The sequence below is a fragment of the Ovis aries genome, chromosome 6 (assembly GCF_016772045.2).
Source record: "Ovis aries strain OAR_USU_Benz2616 breed Rambouillet chromosome 6, ARS-UI_Ramb_v3.0, whole genome shotgun sequence".
In the NCBI taxonomy this organism is placed as follows: domain Eukaryota; kingdom Metazoa; phylum Chordata; class Mammalia; order Artiodactyla; family Bovidae; genus Ovis; species Ovis aries.
The window spans coordinates 36959840-36975352 of NC_056059.1; the positions used below are offsets into that span (position 1 = coordinate 36959840).

Here is a 15513-nt window from a genome sequence, read left to right on the forward strand (position 1 = left end):
CGCTACTTTCTTCAATTTAAGTTTGAATTTGGCAATAAGGAGTTCATGATCTGAGCCATAATCAGCTCCCAGCCTTGTTTTTGCTTACTGTATAGAGCTTCTCCATCTTTGGCTGCAAAGAATATAATCAATCTGAATTCAGTATTGTGATATCCATGTGTAAAGTTGTCTCTTGTGTTGTTGGAAGATGGTGTTTGCTATGACCAGTGCAATCTCTTGGCAAAACTCTGTTAGCCTTTGCCCTGCTTCATATTGTACTCCAAGGCCAAATTTGCCTGTTACTCCGGGTATCTCTTGACTTCCTACTTTTGTATTCCAGTCACCTGTGATGAAAAGCACATCTTTTTTTGCTGTTAGTTCTAGAAGGTCTTGTAGGTCTTCATAGAACCGTTCAGCTTCTTCAGTATTAGTGGTCGGGGCATAGACTTAGATTACTGTGATATTGAATGTTTTGCCTTGGAAATGAACAGAGATCATTCTGTTATTTTTGAGATTGCATCCAAGTAATGCATTTTGGACTCTTTGGTTGACTGTGACAGCTACTCCATTTCTTCTAAGGGATTCTTGCCCACAGTAATAGATATAATGGTCATCTGAATTAAATTCATCCATTCCAGTCCATTTTAGTTCACTGATTCCTAAAATGTTGATGTTCACTCTTGTCATCTCCTGTTTGACCACTTCCAATTTACCTTGATTTGTGGACCTAACATTCCAGGTTCCTTTGCAATATTGTTTTTTACAGCGTCATAATTTACTTACATCACCAGTCACATCCACAAAGGGCGTTGTTTTCACTTTGACTCCATCTCTTCATTCTTTCTGAAATTATTTCTCCATTATTCTCTGGTGGCATATTGGGTACCTACCAACATGAAGAGTTCATCTTTCAGGGTCATTTCTTTTTGCCTTTTCATACTGTTCATGGGGTTCTGAAGACAAGAATACTGAAGTGGTTTGTCATTGTACAGGAGGCAGTGATCAAGATTATTCCCAAGAAAAAGAAATGAAGAAAGGCAGAATGATTGTCTGAGGAGGCCTTACAAATATCTGAGAAAAGAAGAAAAGCAAAAGGCACAGGGGAAAAGGAAAGATACACATTTGAATGCAGAGTTCCAAGAATAGCAAGGAGAGATAATAAAGTCTTCCGCTTACTCCTTGGAAGAAAAGTTATGACCAACATAGATAGTATATTCGAAAGCAGAGACATTACTTTGCCGACTAAGTTCCGTCTAGTCAAGGCTATGGTTTTTCCTGTGGTCATGTATGGATGTGAGAGTTGGACTGTGAAGAAGGCTGAGCGCTGAAGAATTGATGCTTTGGAACTGTGGTGTTGGAGAAGACTCTTGAGAGTCCCTTGGACTGCAAGGAGATCCAACCAGTCCATTCTGAAGGAGATCAGCCCTGGGATTTCTTTGGAAGGAATGATGCTAAAGCTGAAACTCCAGTCTTTGGCCACCTCATGTGAAGAGTTGACTCACTGGAAAAGACTCTGATGCTGGGAAGGATTGGGGGTAGGAGGAGAAGGGGACAACCGAGGATGAGATGGCTGGATGGCATCACTGATTCGATGGACGTGAGTCTGAGTGGACTCCGGGAGCTGATAATGGACAGGGAGGCCTGGCGTGTTGCGATTCATGGGGTCGCAAAGAGTTGGACACGACTGAGCGACTGAACTGAACTGAACAGTGATCAATGCAAAGAAAGAGAAGAAATCAATAGAATGGGAAAAACTAGAGATCTCTTCAAGAAAATTAGAGATACCAGGGAAACATTTCATGCATAGATGGGTACAAGAAAGGACAGAAATTTTATGGACCTAACATAAGCAGAAGCTATTAAGAGGTGGCAAGAATACATAGAAGAACTACACAAAAAAGATTTTAATGACCCAGATAACCATGATGGTGTGATCACTCACATAGACCCAGACATCCTGGACTGCGAAGTCAAGTGAGCCTTAGGAAGGATCACTATGAACAAAGCTAGTGGAGGTGATGAAATTCCAGCTGAGCTATTTCAAATCCTAAAAGATGATGCTGTGAAAGTGCTGCACTCAATATGTCAGCAAATGTGGAAAATTCAGCAGTGGCCACAGGACTGGAAAAGGTCAGTTTTCATTTCAATCCCAAAGAAAGGCAATGCCAAAGAATATTCAAGCTACAGCACAATTGCTCTCATATCACATGCTAGCAAAGTAATGCTCAAAATTCTCCAAGCAGAGCTTCAACAGTACGTGAACCAAGAATTTCCAGATATTCAAGCTGGATTTAGAAAAGGCAGAGGAACCGGAGATCAAATTGCCAACATCCATTGGATCATGAAAAAGCAAGAGAGTTCCAGAAAGACATCTGCTTTATTGACTATGCCAAAGCCTTTGACTGTGTGAATCACAACACACTGTGGAAAATTCTTAAAGAGATAGGAATACCAGACCACCTGACCTGCCTCCTGAGAAATCTGTATGCAGGTCAAGAAGCAACAGTTAGAACCAGACATGGAACAACAGACTGGTTCCAAATTGGGAAATACTACATCAAGGCTGTATACTGTCACCCTGCTTATTTAACTTATACGCGGAGTACATCATGTGAAATGCTGGACTGGATGAAGCACAAGCTGGAATCAAGATTGCCGGAAGAAATAACAATAACCCCAGATACGCAGATGACACCACCCTTATGGCAGAAAGCAAAGAACTAAAGAGTCTCTTGATGAAAGTGAAAGAGGAGAGTGAAAAAGGTGGCTTAAAGCTCAACATTCAGAAAACTAAGATCATAGCACCCAGTGCCATCACTTCATGGCAAATGGATGGGGAAACAATGGAAGCAGTGACAGACTTTGTTTTGGGAGGCTTCAAAATCAGTGCAGATGGTGACTGCAGCCATGAAATTAAATCGCTTGCTACTTGGAAGAAAAGATATGACTTATCTAGACAGCATATTAAAAAGCAGAGACATTACTTTGCTGACAAAAGTCCATCTAGTCAAAGCTATGGTTTTTCCAGTGGTCACGTATGGATGTGAGAGTTGGACCATAAAGAAAGCTGAGCGCCAAAGAATTCATGCTTTTGAACTGTGGTGTTGGAGAACTCTTGAGAGCCCCCTGGACTGCAAGGAAATCAAATCAGTCAATCTTAAAGGAAATCAGTCCTGAATATTCATTGGAAGGACTGATGCTGTAGATGAAACTCCAATACTTTAGCCACCTGATGTGAAAAACTGACTCACTAGAAAAGACCCTGATGCTGGGAAAGTTGAAGGCAAGAGGAGAAGAGGGTGACAGAGGATGAGGTGGTTGGATGGCATCACCGACTTGATGGACATAAGTTTGATCAAGCTCCAGGAGTTGGTGATAGACAGGGAAGCCTAGTGTGCTGCAGTCCATGGGGTCACAAAGAGTCAGACACAACTAAGCGACTGAACTGAACTAAGGATCTCTAAGATGTAGAAGTTACTTTTCCCCTTAAAATTCCAATAGTATACATCTGGGCCTTCATTCTATTTATTGTAGAAACCAGATATATCCAAAATATCTATGAGAATTTGCTGGGGGCTTACATTTCTACTAAATACCTCACAGTCTAGGGTTTTTGGTGAAATCTGTCTGGTCTGTCTGTCCTCAGATTTCAGACCTCCTTCCGCATCAGCACCTAGTGTGGGCGTCACCCCATAGTTTCTTTTCCCACAGCACCACTGATACAAGGCTTCTGTGTATGGTTTGGGATGACCATAGGCAGTTATAGAATAGGTTACAGTTTTAAACTTAATATGAGATAGAAGTGGCTCACAAAATTCATTTCCAACGTGCTTATATGTCTCCTTTAATTCATTCTATAGCTATGATGCTGAAACATATTTCATGTTCTTCACTTTTTTCCAACTGTAATTAGACAGGAGTTCCTGGTTGGGCTCAGCCTTTACCCAAAATAATGTTATTTTCATTTAGAATGATTCTTAGAACACAGCACTGAACACAAGCCATTTTTCAGTAAATTAACATTTAGATTTTTCAACAAGATTGTTCGGCTATAATCAAAACTCTGGAGACATTCCAGAATAGGAAAAACAAACAAACAAACAAATGCCTCAAACATACACACACGCATGCCTCAAAACATGGTGAATTCATTTACAGTTTTATTTTTTTGAACTTCATATTTGTAGACTGTTTATTGGGGTTTCCCTGCTGGCTCAGATGGTAAAGCGTCTGCCTGCAATTTGGAAGACCCGAGTTCGATCCCTGGGTCAGGAAGATCCTCTGGAGAAGGAAATGGCAACCCACTCCAGTACTGTTGCCTGGAAAATTCCATGGATGGAGGAGACTGGTAGGCTACAGCCCATGGTGTCGCAAAGAGTTGGACACGACTGAGTGACTTCACTTTCACTTATTAGATGTACAATATTTTTAGAGTATCTTTTAGCTTTTAATATTCAGTATATTTTAAAATGATAATTATTATTCAGGAAATAATTCAGTAAAAAGCAATCATTCTCATAGCAAATTTAAGGAATAGGAAATGCTGGTTTATTAACAATATTATCCTTGACTTATCATGTCACTGTTTATCCCAGCATTTGTCAACTAATTCTATCTAAAATCCATCAATCTTTGTGCTAATCAGACCTAAAGAAGAAACTGTACTTCTGCACTAAAGAACAGGAGGATCGTAGGGTGAGAGGACCCGAGATCTGAGCCTCTCAGAGGTCCCTATCATCCTGTGACTGTGTGTGAGATAAATCCTTTGTTGCTGTTGATGGCTATTTGAAGTGCTTTCTTCATTTTTTTCATTGTAGAATATTTAGGGAGTTCCAGAATATTATGACATGTCAGTGATCTTGGGAAATCTCTTTCACTGAAAGTCTCAGGACAGCGAAACCAGATTCCTGTTTTCCGTATGCCTTTTACATGTAGTCTATCATTTCCTGTAAGAAAAACTGAAAAGAAATAAACTTCAGTTAAGATAGTTCACAGAAAGAACAAAACTTAAAATGGAAAGGAAGAAATTAATCACTCCATTCAAAAATATTTATCGGGTTCCCCTTGTGCAAAGAGAACTACGTGGGACCATGTGGGGTGAAGAAAAATCATGACATTTAGTCTTTGTCTTTGGTGAATTCACGATCTAGTTGGGGGGAAACTACGTATGTGAAAAGATAACAGCAAGATACAAGGAGTTTAGTTTAGCTCAGCTAGGAAGTATGATGTAAAGAGGTAATAAAGACACTGAGCCTCAACGCAGGGAGAAAGGTGCCAGGTTAGGGTTACAGGGAAGCGTCAGGTAGAAAGAAAGAAACCAGAGAAGATGTATGTGAACTCATTGAATGTACAGCCAACAGAATCCCTGGACTGAAACTAAAGTTTCCCATTAAGAAAGAAGACTGGAAAGGTAGTTTGGGCTTGTGGAGAAGTAGTTAAGTTTGTGGAAAAGTTGTCCTCAAACATCCTCAGTAACAACAAAAATAGCAAGAAAGATGTGTACGCATCTCAAGAAGAACTAAGAAATGGGATGAGAGATAAGAGAATAAGGCATTAAGTCTGTCCTATGGAAACCCAGGGTTCCCACCAAGAGAGGTTCTTAAGTCTTAGTGGTCTTGAACATGGGCTTTGAATTAGCCTGCTGGGTTCAAATTCTCATTCTGACACTAACCAACTGTCAGAACGTAGGCAAGCTACTAAATGCTACAATTCTCTTTTTCCTCATATATGAAGTGGGGAAAAATAAAAGTACCTGCTTCATAGGCTGCTATTAGAATAAAGGGAAGTAATCGTTATAAAGTGATCAGGACAGTGCCTGGTATAAAGTAAGCACACAATATAAATGTTGTTCATATCATCATCATCAGTGGTCACTGCTACTATTGATCATTTATAGTATTTGAGACAGTTAACATTGCCCTAATCCCATAGGACTTTAGATAATTAAATAAAGGTAGGAATGTGAGATAAAAGGCTCAATTAGGAGCCAACTAAAGAGAAGGTAGTAAAATAACAATACCTTTATTACTAACATTTTTAAAAAATGGAAAACAGGCTTAAGTAAGAAAAAGAATAGTGGTCTAGAAGGTAGGGGACCTGCATTCTAACCCTTGCTTTGCCATTAACATTTGTGATACACTATTAATGACTTTATCTCAAGATATTTTAAAAGATATGTAATTATAGATTCATCTATTTCTGCAATACTTACAGAGGAATTTTCTCTTTTCATCCAAAGTTAAATTATGGAAAGCTTTCCAAAACATCAGTATAGTAGGATGTGACTCATGGTATCCTTGGTCATAAATAGAATTCTTGAAAAAAAAAAAGAGAAATTTGGTTTTTAGGGGTAATTTTTGTTTGGAAGACTTGGGGGTGCTTTAGTTATTACCTACCTTTTCAAATTGTTTCCAGTCATAGTCGGTATTTCCAATTATTGCTCTCATTAGTTCTTCAGGCTTGAAATGTTTAAGTATCTCTTTGTCAAAAAGTTTATAAAATCCTCTCTGAAATTCCTCATAAACTGCCTTTACAGAGGTGTTGAAAACATAATCAACACACTTAGAAACATAGTCTTTCCTGAAGAAAGCAAAAAAAAAAAAAAAAGGCCAATAATATACTTAACCAGTGACTAAACTATTCTCTACTTTGCCTTTTTTCCCTCCCCCCATCTACTTTGCCTTTTCATGATTTCTATTAAGAAAGAAAAATAAGTTACATCTGCAGAGCACACAACGCTACATGACACAGGGCTACGAAAACATCCATTCAGCTGGAAGAAGAAAGCGTGGAGAAAACGCAGAAGCATGAAGGCTTTGTTTTGCTCCCATTGCCCCAACCACATTCAGGGCAGTATTTTAAAAACACCAATCTGAATAATGTAATTCTCCTGCTTAAAATCTTTAAAAGACTTCTCATTGCCTTGAAGGTAAATTTCAAACCTCTTTAGCAGGATTAAAAAGGTCTCCAAGGGGGAAGGGGGTAAAAAACAATGGGCTCCATGATGTGACCCTTGCCTGACTCAGCAGCCTCTTCCCACTGCTGTTTGAACCTCCGGCCTCGCTGACCTTCAGTTCACTGGCCTCACTGTCGCCCTTACAGTTAGGCCACAGCAGGCAGGGCTTCCTTTTCACCGGGCGACTTCCATCACTCATCAGAATTCAAAATGAACATGACTTTCTCAGGGTTGGTCCTCTGTTCTTCTCTCTCTCCCCTCTCACAGGACATCACTGTGTAAATTATGTCTGCAGAGATTGTCTTCTCCAATTTGTGATGAATTTCCTGAGAGCAGGTGTGCTACTGGAGATATTTCCACCAGGTATCACCTTAAAACATGCTAATCTCCTACCCTTTGAGCATCCTTCAAGGACCATCATGTCTGAATCAACCTCCTCTGTCCTCCCCTGTAACCAGTGGTGTGCTGGTAAATGTTCTACAACCAGCTTTCTTAAAAGGAGAGGGAAAAAGATGGAACCATTTGCAGCATTTGCCAATTTCTGTGGTTTACCTGTCACCCTCTAGTTTCTTAATTGGTTTTCACTTTCTTCAGAATGTTCATCCTTATCTGACTTTCTATTGCATAATAATTTATTGACTTTCTGCTCCACTGCAATTTCTGCTCCAGATTTTGCATCTTTTTTTACTGCCATATCTCTGACACCTAGAATAGGGTCTAGTACAGAGTAGGGGCTCAAAAAATAATTGTTAAGTGAACAGTGAAAAGAGCTGCAAAGGAAATATTTAATCTTGACTCCTTTCGTCCTTTCTTTTCCCTATAACCTTTTATCTTTTGAAAAAGATCAGAAGCTAAAATGATCATCTGGAAAGACTGTAAAGCTCAGACGGTAAAGAATCTGCCAAAAAAAAAAAAAGAATCTGCCCGAAATGCAGGAGACCTGGGTTCAGTCCCTGGGTTAGGAAGATCCCCTGGAGGAAGGTATGGCAACCCACTCCAGTATTCTTGCCTGGAGAGTTCCCCCTGACAGAGGAGCCTGGTGGGCTACAGTCCATGGGGTCGAAAAGAGTCAGACACAGCTGAGCGACTGAGCACAGCAAAAGACAAAATATATTTATAAAGCATAGTGATATAAATATTTTATGTGTACTCAAAACAGATGTGCAAGGTCTCAAAACTTACTTGTTGCTTTGGTCTACAAATACAGAAATCCCATCTGGAATTAAACCAACATCATTTTGGTCCCAGGGTATCTGTAACCAAAATATATTGAAGAAAGTCTGAATAATCAACCACAAGACCATTATTGCTAGTACATTCTTCCCTATAAAACTTTAAATAACTAGGCGTTCAATAATTATTTATAGAGTTCATGTATGGATGTGAGAGTTGGACTATAAAGAAGGCTGAGCGCCAAAGAATTGATGCTTTGGGACTGTGGTGTTGGAGAAGACTCTTGAGAGTCCCTTGGACTGCAAGGAGATCCAACCAGTCCATTCTGAAGGAGATCAGCCCTGGGATTTCTTTGGAGGGAATGATGCTAAAGCTGAAGCTCCAGTACTTTGGCCACCTCATGTGAAGAGTTGACTCACTGGAAAAGACTCTGATGCTGGGAGGGATTGGGGGCAGGAGGAGAAGGGGACAACAGAGGATGAGATGGCTGGATGGCATCACGGACTCGATGGAAGTGAGTCTGGGTGAACTCCGGGAGATGGTGATGGACAGGGAGGCCTGGTGTGCTGCGATTCATGGGGTCGCAAAGAGCCGGACATGACTGAGTGACTGAACTGAACTGAACTGAACTGATATAGTTCAATCATCTAAATCATCTAAAACATACCATAGTATATGCTATATATTGCTTTATGCATATATCATTCCATTTAATTTTTTACAGTGTTCACATTGATTGAATAATTGCTAGCTTTTCACTTTGAGAGTGTATAGACATAAGGTATCAAATGAGAAGCAAGTGGGGGAAAAGTCTTATAGTACAGAAGTATAATACCCTTCAAAAAACACATCCAATATACAAGATACTATAATAAATATTTTTAAAAACATTAAATCTAAACTATAATCTGATTTTGTTAGTACTCACAGAAAAACGTATGCCAAGTTCTTCTTTAATGTCATTAGCATCATCATTTAGAACTTCTTGCAAACACCTAATGAAAATTTTGGTTTAAAATATATATTATTCCTACACAACTTCAAAAGAAATAAATGGTCAATGGAAAAAATGTGAACAATATAAAAATTTATAAAGCGTATTAAAAGTCATATAAATTTCTCCTTCTCCACCTTCCCATTCCCTCTTCCTAGAGTTAACCTTTACAAGTTTGATTGGTCAGATTACTGCCTATCATGTAGGCACTGCTGAATCTTGGTGGAAATTATAAGAAAGGAGCACCTTACCCTAGACCAGCCCTTCCCCTGAACCAGGCCTTATTTTTGTCTCCCAGGGGACATTTGGCAAAATCTGGAGACATCTTTGGTTGTCACAATTAAAGGGAGTGTTATGATTAAGGGGGGTCCCTTGGACTGCAAGATCAAACCAGTCAATCCTAAAGGAAATCAGTCCTGAATATTCATTGGAAGGACTGATGCTGAAGCTGAAACTCCAATACTTTGGCCATCTGATGCAAAGAACTGACTCAATAGAAAAGATCCTGATGCTGGGAAAGATTGAAGGCAGGAAGAGAAGGGGATGACAGACGATGAGCTGGTTGGATGGCATTACCAACTCAATGGACATGAGTTTGAGCAAGCTTCCCTGATAGCTCAGTTGGTAAAAAATCTGCCTGCAATGCGGGAGATTCCTGTGTCAGGAAGATCCGCTGGAGAAGGGATAGGCTACCCACTCCAGTATTCTTGGGTTTCCCTTGTGGCTCAGCTGGTGAAAAGAATCCGCCTGCAATGCAGGAGACCTGGGTTCGATCCCTGGGTTGGGAAGATCCCCTGGAGAAGGGAAAGGCTACCCATTCCAGTATTCTGGCCTGGAGAATTCCATGGACTGTAAAGTCCTTGGGGTTGCAAAGAGTCTGACACGATTGAACGACTTTCACGTAGTACTGGCATCTAATGGGTAGCAGCCCCATATGCTGCTAGGCATCTCTATAATGTCCAAGTCAGTCTTCCACAACAAAGAATTATCTAGCCCAAAATGTGTGTACTGCCAAGGCTGAAAAACCCTGCTCTATACTGTCAGACTATATGGTATAAATCTAGCCAGTGTTTTCTTTCACTAACAGTACACAGGAAGAGAATCTTTTTCTTCCATCTGTTGCCAACTCTATGTTGTAAGAAAAACTTTTTAACACTTGTCAATCTATAAGCAGAAAAATGATATCTCATTTCCATCTGCATTTTCTGGGTTACTAGAAAGGTTGAGCCTATTTTTTGTTTATGTACACATTTGTTTATGTACATATAATCATATCTATATTATACAAAGATATTAATCCATTGTCTATCATGTGTTGCCAGTTTTTTCTTTAGAGAACATAGTTGGCTGTTTAACTTAGAACAAGCACTTTTCAATCCTTAAAAAATAAAGTTCATGGGCTTCCCTGCTGGCTCAGTGGTAAAGAATCTGCCTACGAATGCAGGAGACACAGGTTTGATCTCTGATCCGGGAAGATCCCACATGCTGCAGAGCAACTATGCCCGTGCACCACAACTATTGAGCCTGTGCTCTAGAGCCTGGGAGCCGCAGCTACTGACCCATGTGCTGCAGCTCCTGAAGGCTGCAGGCCCTAGAGCCCATGCTCGGCAACAAGAGAAGCCACCACAATGAGAGGCTCGGATACCGCAACTAGAACAGCCCCCGCGCTGCATCTAGAGAAAGCCTGCCCAGCAATGAAGACTCAGCACAGCCAAAAAATAAATAAATAAAAATTAAAAACCAATGTTTGTGACATGCTAATTTATTGAAATAAGTGAAATATGATTAAATAGGATTATTTAAAATCAATATAGCATGTATGATTCTCATTACGAATATCATGTACTATCCAAAGCAACCATTTCCATCTGGATAAATTCAAGAGACTAGACCACAGCTCTGTTTATTGTGCCATTGCTAATTAGAGGAGCATTTGGCTTTTTTCCACTTCTGAAGGTTTACTTGATTATAAGTCATGCTAAAATTCAAACTCATCTAAAGAGCATGCACATTTATTGAAACTGAAGACCTTATCTGTGTGTCTCTGCATATATCTATGTGTCTGTGTGTAACATTATTTGTGTCTAAACAACGGAGATGGACTGAGACTGACTAGATACACAGTCCTAAAAAAAAAAAATTATATTTACTTACTTTCCAAAAGAAGGACTGAGTTCTTTTAAATCTTCCAATGATGGCTCCTGGTCCAGAAGTTTCTTAAACAGAGCCAGTGGGAAAGGGAGGTAGACAACATTAAAATTATATAGGGAGAGTCCACACAGCATCCCAAAGAGGAAATACATCTTCTTCTCAAATTTAGGCTAGAGAAGAAACAAAAATCCTTTATGTATTATATATAATCAATAATCCAGACAGATAATTAGATTAGTAAAAAAAAGTTTGGTTCCTTTCTCTAATAGTCAGAAATTAGAAACAAAATGAGCTTCAGGAAAATAAAAATTTGAGGTTCTCATATAGGTTATAACATAATATAAAATTCTGTAAGTTAAAATACAAATGTTAACAGTTCAGAATATTAAACAAATGAATTTTATTTTTGTTACTGATAGCATATCTAGAATATGAAAAAATGCTCAGTGAACCTTAAAAATGAAGGTTTTCACTATTTAATTTTACACTCTTTGTCTTCAAATTCATGTAGAAAATGACACCAGGAAGGAAGGGTGTACTTTATCTATGCCTGCAGCGGGTGTCAGTCATGCCAGGGGTGTGTCAGAGGAGTGCTGGTCCCTTCAGCAATGCTGCCCTCAACCCAGGTGTGCTTACAGGGACAAGCATATGGGTCAGGGAAAGCGACTGATGCTGTTGACTCTGAAGGTCTGTGGAAGGAAGAAGGAAAGAGTCCTGATAAAATTGGCTTCACTCTTCTCTGCACTGTGTGGTCCTGGATGAAGTAAACCCTGGCCACATCTGGCCAGGCCGTCACTGCAGCCCAACCGACAGGTCACTATTCCAAGACTTCAGTTCCAGTGCCAGCTTTGCTGTTAGCTGATCACTGACTTTAGGGACCCATATAGTAACCTGTGCTTCAATCTACTTGCTCTATTTACTTCCTAGTGTAATTGCCTAGGAGAAACGTTAAAAATGCATTTGAATTTTGAAAATGAGTTAAAAGTTCAATACAAGTACTCTCCAAAGGTGACCTCTTCTAATCTAATCAGTCTTACTTCCTGTATTTGTAAGGTGTCCCTGATTCTAGTGGATTTTGTCTCTTTGTTTTCTATCCAGCAGTATAGTATTCAGTAACGCTTAAGGGTAAGCACTAGGGGCTTTGGGATCACTTTTAAATTTATATCCTCACTTGGTCACTTGCAAGTTGAATATCCGTTCAGTTCAGTCTCTGAGTCGTGTCTGACTCTTTGCGATCCCATGGACTGCAGCATGTCAAGACACCCTGTCCATCACTAACTCACAGAGTTCACCAGAGTTCATTCAAACTCATGTCCATTGAGTCAGTGATGCCATCCAACCATCTCATCCTCTATTGTCCCCTTCCCCTCCTGCCTTCAATCTTTCTCAGCATCAGGGTCTTTTCAAATGAGACAGTTCTTCGCATCAGGTGGCCAAATTACTAGAGCTTCAGTTTAAATATTAGTCCTTGCAATGAATATTCAGGACTGATTTCATTTAGGATGGAATGGTTGGATCTCCTTGCAGTCCAAGGGACTCTCAAGAGTCTTTTCCAGCACCGCAGCTTAAAAGCATCAATTCTTTAGCGCTCAGCCTTCTTTACATCCAACTCTCACATCCATACATGACCACTGGAAAAACCACACCTTTGACTAGATGGACCTTTCTTGGCAAAGTAATGTGTCTGCTTTTTAATATACTGTCTAGGTTGGTCATAACTTTCCTTCCAAGGGACAAGTGTCTTTTAATTTCATGGCTACAGTCACCATCTGCAGTGAATTTCGAGCGCCCTAAAATAAAGTCTCTCACTGTTTCCACTGTTTTCCCATCTATTTGCCATGAAGTGATGGGACCAGATGCCATGATCTTAGTTTTCTGAATGTTGATCTTTAAGCCACCTTTTTCACTCTCCTCTTTCACTTTCATCAAGAGGCTTTTTAGCTCCTCTTCACTTTCTGCCATAAGGGTGGTGTCATCTGCATATCTGAGGTTATTGATATTTCTCCTGGCAATCTTGATTCTAGCTTGTGCTTCACCCAGCCCAGTGTTTCTCATGATGTACTCTGCATAGAAGTAAAATAAGCAGAGTGACAGTATACAGTTTTGACGTACTCCTTTCCTTATTTGGAACCATTCTTTTATTCCATAGAGACTTCCCTGGTGGCTCAGAAGGCAAAGCGTCTGCCTACAATGTGGGAGAACATGGGTTCAATCCCTGGGTTGGGAAGATCTCTTGGAGAAGGGAATGGCAACCCACTCCAGTATTCTTGTCCTCCCCCACCAAAAAAGGGGCTCAAAGAAATATTTGGCTTCCCTGGTGGCTCACATTGTAAAGTGTCTGTCTACAATGTGGGAGACCTGGGTTCGATCCCTGGGTTGAGAAGTTTCCTAGAGAAGGAAATGGCAACCCACTCCAGGGTCTTGCCTAGAAAATCCCATGGACAGAGGAGCCTGGTGTCCATGGGGTTGAAAAGAGTCAGAAAGGACTGAGCGACTTCACTTTCACTTTCTTTCTTTCTTGTTATTCCATATCCAGTTCTAACTGTTGCTTTCTGACCTGTAGACAGGTTTCTCAAGAGGCAGGTCAGGTCGTCTAGTATTCCCATCTCTTTCAGAATTTTCCACAGTTTGTTGTGATCCACACAGTCAAAGGCTTTGGCATAGTCAATAAAACAGAAATAGATGTTTTTCTGGAACAATCTTGCTTTTTCGATGATCCAGCAGATGTTGGCAATTTGATCTCTGGTTCCTCTGCCTTTTCTAAAAACAGCTTGAACATCTGGAATTTCGTGGTTCACATATTGCTGAAGCCTGGCTTGGAGAATTTTGAGCATTAATTTACTAGCATGTGCGATAAGTGCAGTTGTGTGGTAGTTTGAGCATTCTTTGGCATTACCTTTCTTTGGGATTGGAATGAAAACTGACCTTTTACAATCCTGTGGCCACTGCTGCGTTTTTCAAATTTGCTGGCATATTTTGTGCAGCACTTTCACAGCATCATCTTTTAGGATCTGAAATAGCTCAGCTGGAATTCCATCACCTCCACTAGCTTTGTTCGTAGTGATGCTTTCTAAGGCCCACTTGACTTCGCATTCCAGGATGTCTGGCTCTAGGTGAGTGATCACACCGCCATGATTATCTTAGTTGTGAAGGTCTTTTTTGTATAGTTCTTCTGTGTATTCTTGCCACCTCTTCTTAATATCTTCTGCTTCTGTTAGGTCCATACCATTTCTGTCCTTTATTGTGCCTATTCTTGCATTAAATGTTCCCTGGTATCTCTAATATTCTTAAGAGATCGCTAATCTTTCTCATTCTATTGTTTTCCTCTATTTCTTTGCACTGATCACTGAGGAAGGCTTTCTTATCTCACCTTGCTAGTCTTTGGAACTCTGCATTTAAGTGGGTATATTTTTCCTTTTTTCTTTTGCTTTTTGCTTCTCTTCTTTTCACAGCTATTTGTAAGGTCTCCTCAGACAGCCATTTTGCTTTTTTGCATTTCTTTTTCTTGGGGATGGTCTTGATTCCTGTTCCCTGTACAATGTCATGAACCTCCATCCATAGTTCTTCAGGCACTCTATCAGATATAATTCCTTGAATCGATTTGTCACTTCCACTGTATAATCGTAAGAGATTTGATTTAGGTCATACCTGAATGGTCTAGTGGTTTTCCTACTTTCTTCAATTTAAGTCTGAATTTGGCAATAAGGAGTTCATGATCTGAGCCACAGTCAGCTCCCGGTCTTGTTTCTGTTGACTGTATGTAGCTTCTCCATCTTTGGCTGCAAAGAATATAATCAATCTGAATTCAGTATTGACCTCTGGTGATGTCCATGTGTAGAGTCTTCTCTTGTGTTGTTGGAAGAGGGTGTTTGCTATGACCAATGCATTCTCTTGGAAAAATTCTATTAGCCTTTGCCCTGCTTCATTCTGTACTCCAAGGCCAAATCTGCCTGTTACTCCAGGTATCTCTTGACTTCCTACTTTTGCATCCAGTCCCCTATAATGAAAAGGACATCTTTTGGGGGTGTTAGTCCTAGAAAATCTTGTAGGTCTTCATAGAACCATTCAAGTTCAGCTTCTTCAGCATTACTGGTCGGAGCATAGACTGGGATTAATGTGATATTGAATGGTTTGCCCTGGAAATGAGCAGAGATCGTTCTGCCATTGTTGAGATTGCATCCAAGTACTGCATTTCGGACTCTTTTGTTGACTATGACAGCTACTCCATTTCTTTTAAGGGATTCTTGCCTACATTAGTAAA

At 40.1% G+C, this 15513-nt stretch overlaps 1 protein-coding gene across 3 annotated transcripts in view; it reads right to left on the minus strand.

Annotated features, from left to right (window-relative positions):
- Nucleotides 1-4117: 4117 nt before the first annotated feature.
- HERC6 (HECT and RLD domain containing E3 ubiquitin protein ligase family member 6) overlaps nucleotides 4118-15513 on the minus strand; it is a 54611-nt gene continuing 43215 nt past the window's right edge. For all 3 annotated transcript variants that reach the window (XM_027970882.2, XM_042251257.1, XM_012180480.3), the window contains 6 exons: nucleotides 11256-11422; nucleotides 9036-9102; nucleotides 8117-8187; nucleotides 6375-6558; nucleotides 6191-6293; nucleotides 4118-4937 (listed from right to left, as the gene is read on the minus strand). In XM_027970882.2, the coding sequence (XP_027826683.1) occupies nucleotides 4714-4937; nucleotides 6191-6293; nucleotides 6375-6558; nucleotides 8117-8187; nucleotides 9036-9102; nucleotides 11256-11422 (816 nt within the window). In that variant the 3' untranslated portion in view covers nucleotides 4118-4713. The remainder of the gene's footprint in view (nucleotides 4938-6190; nucleotides 6294-6374; nucleotides 6559-8116; nucleotides 8188-9035; nucleotides 9103-11255; nucleotides 11423-15513) is intronic.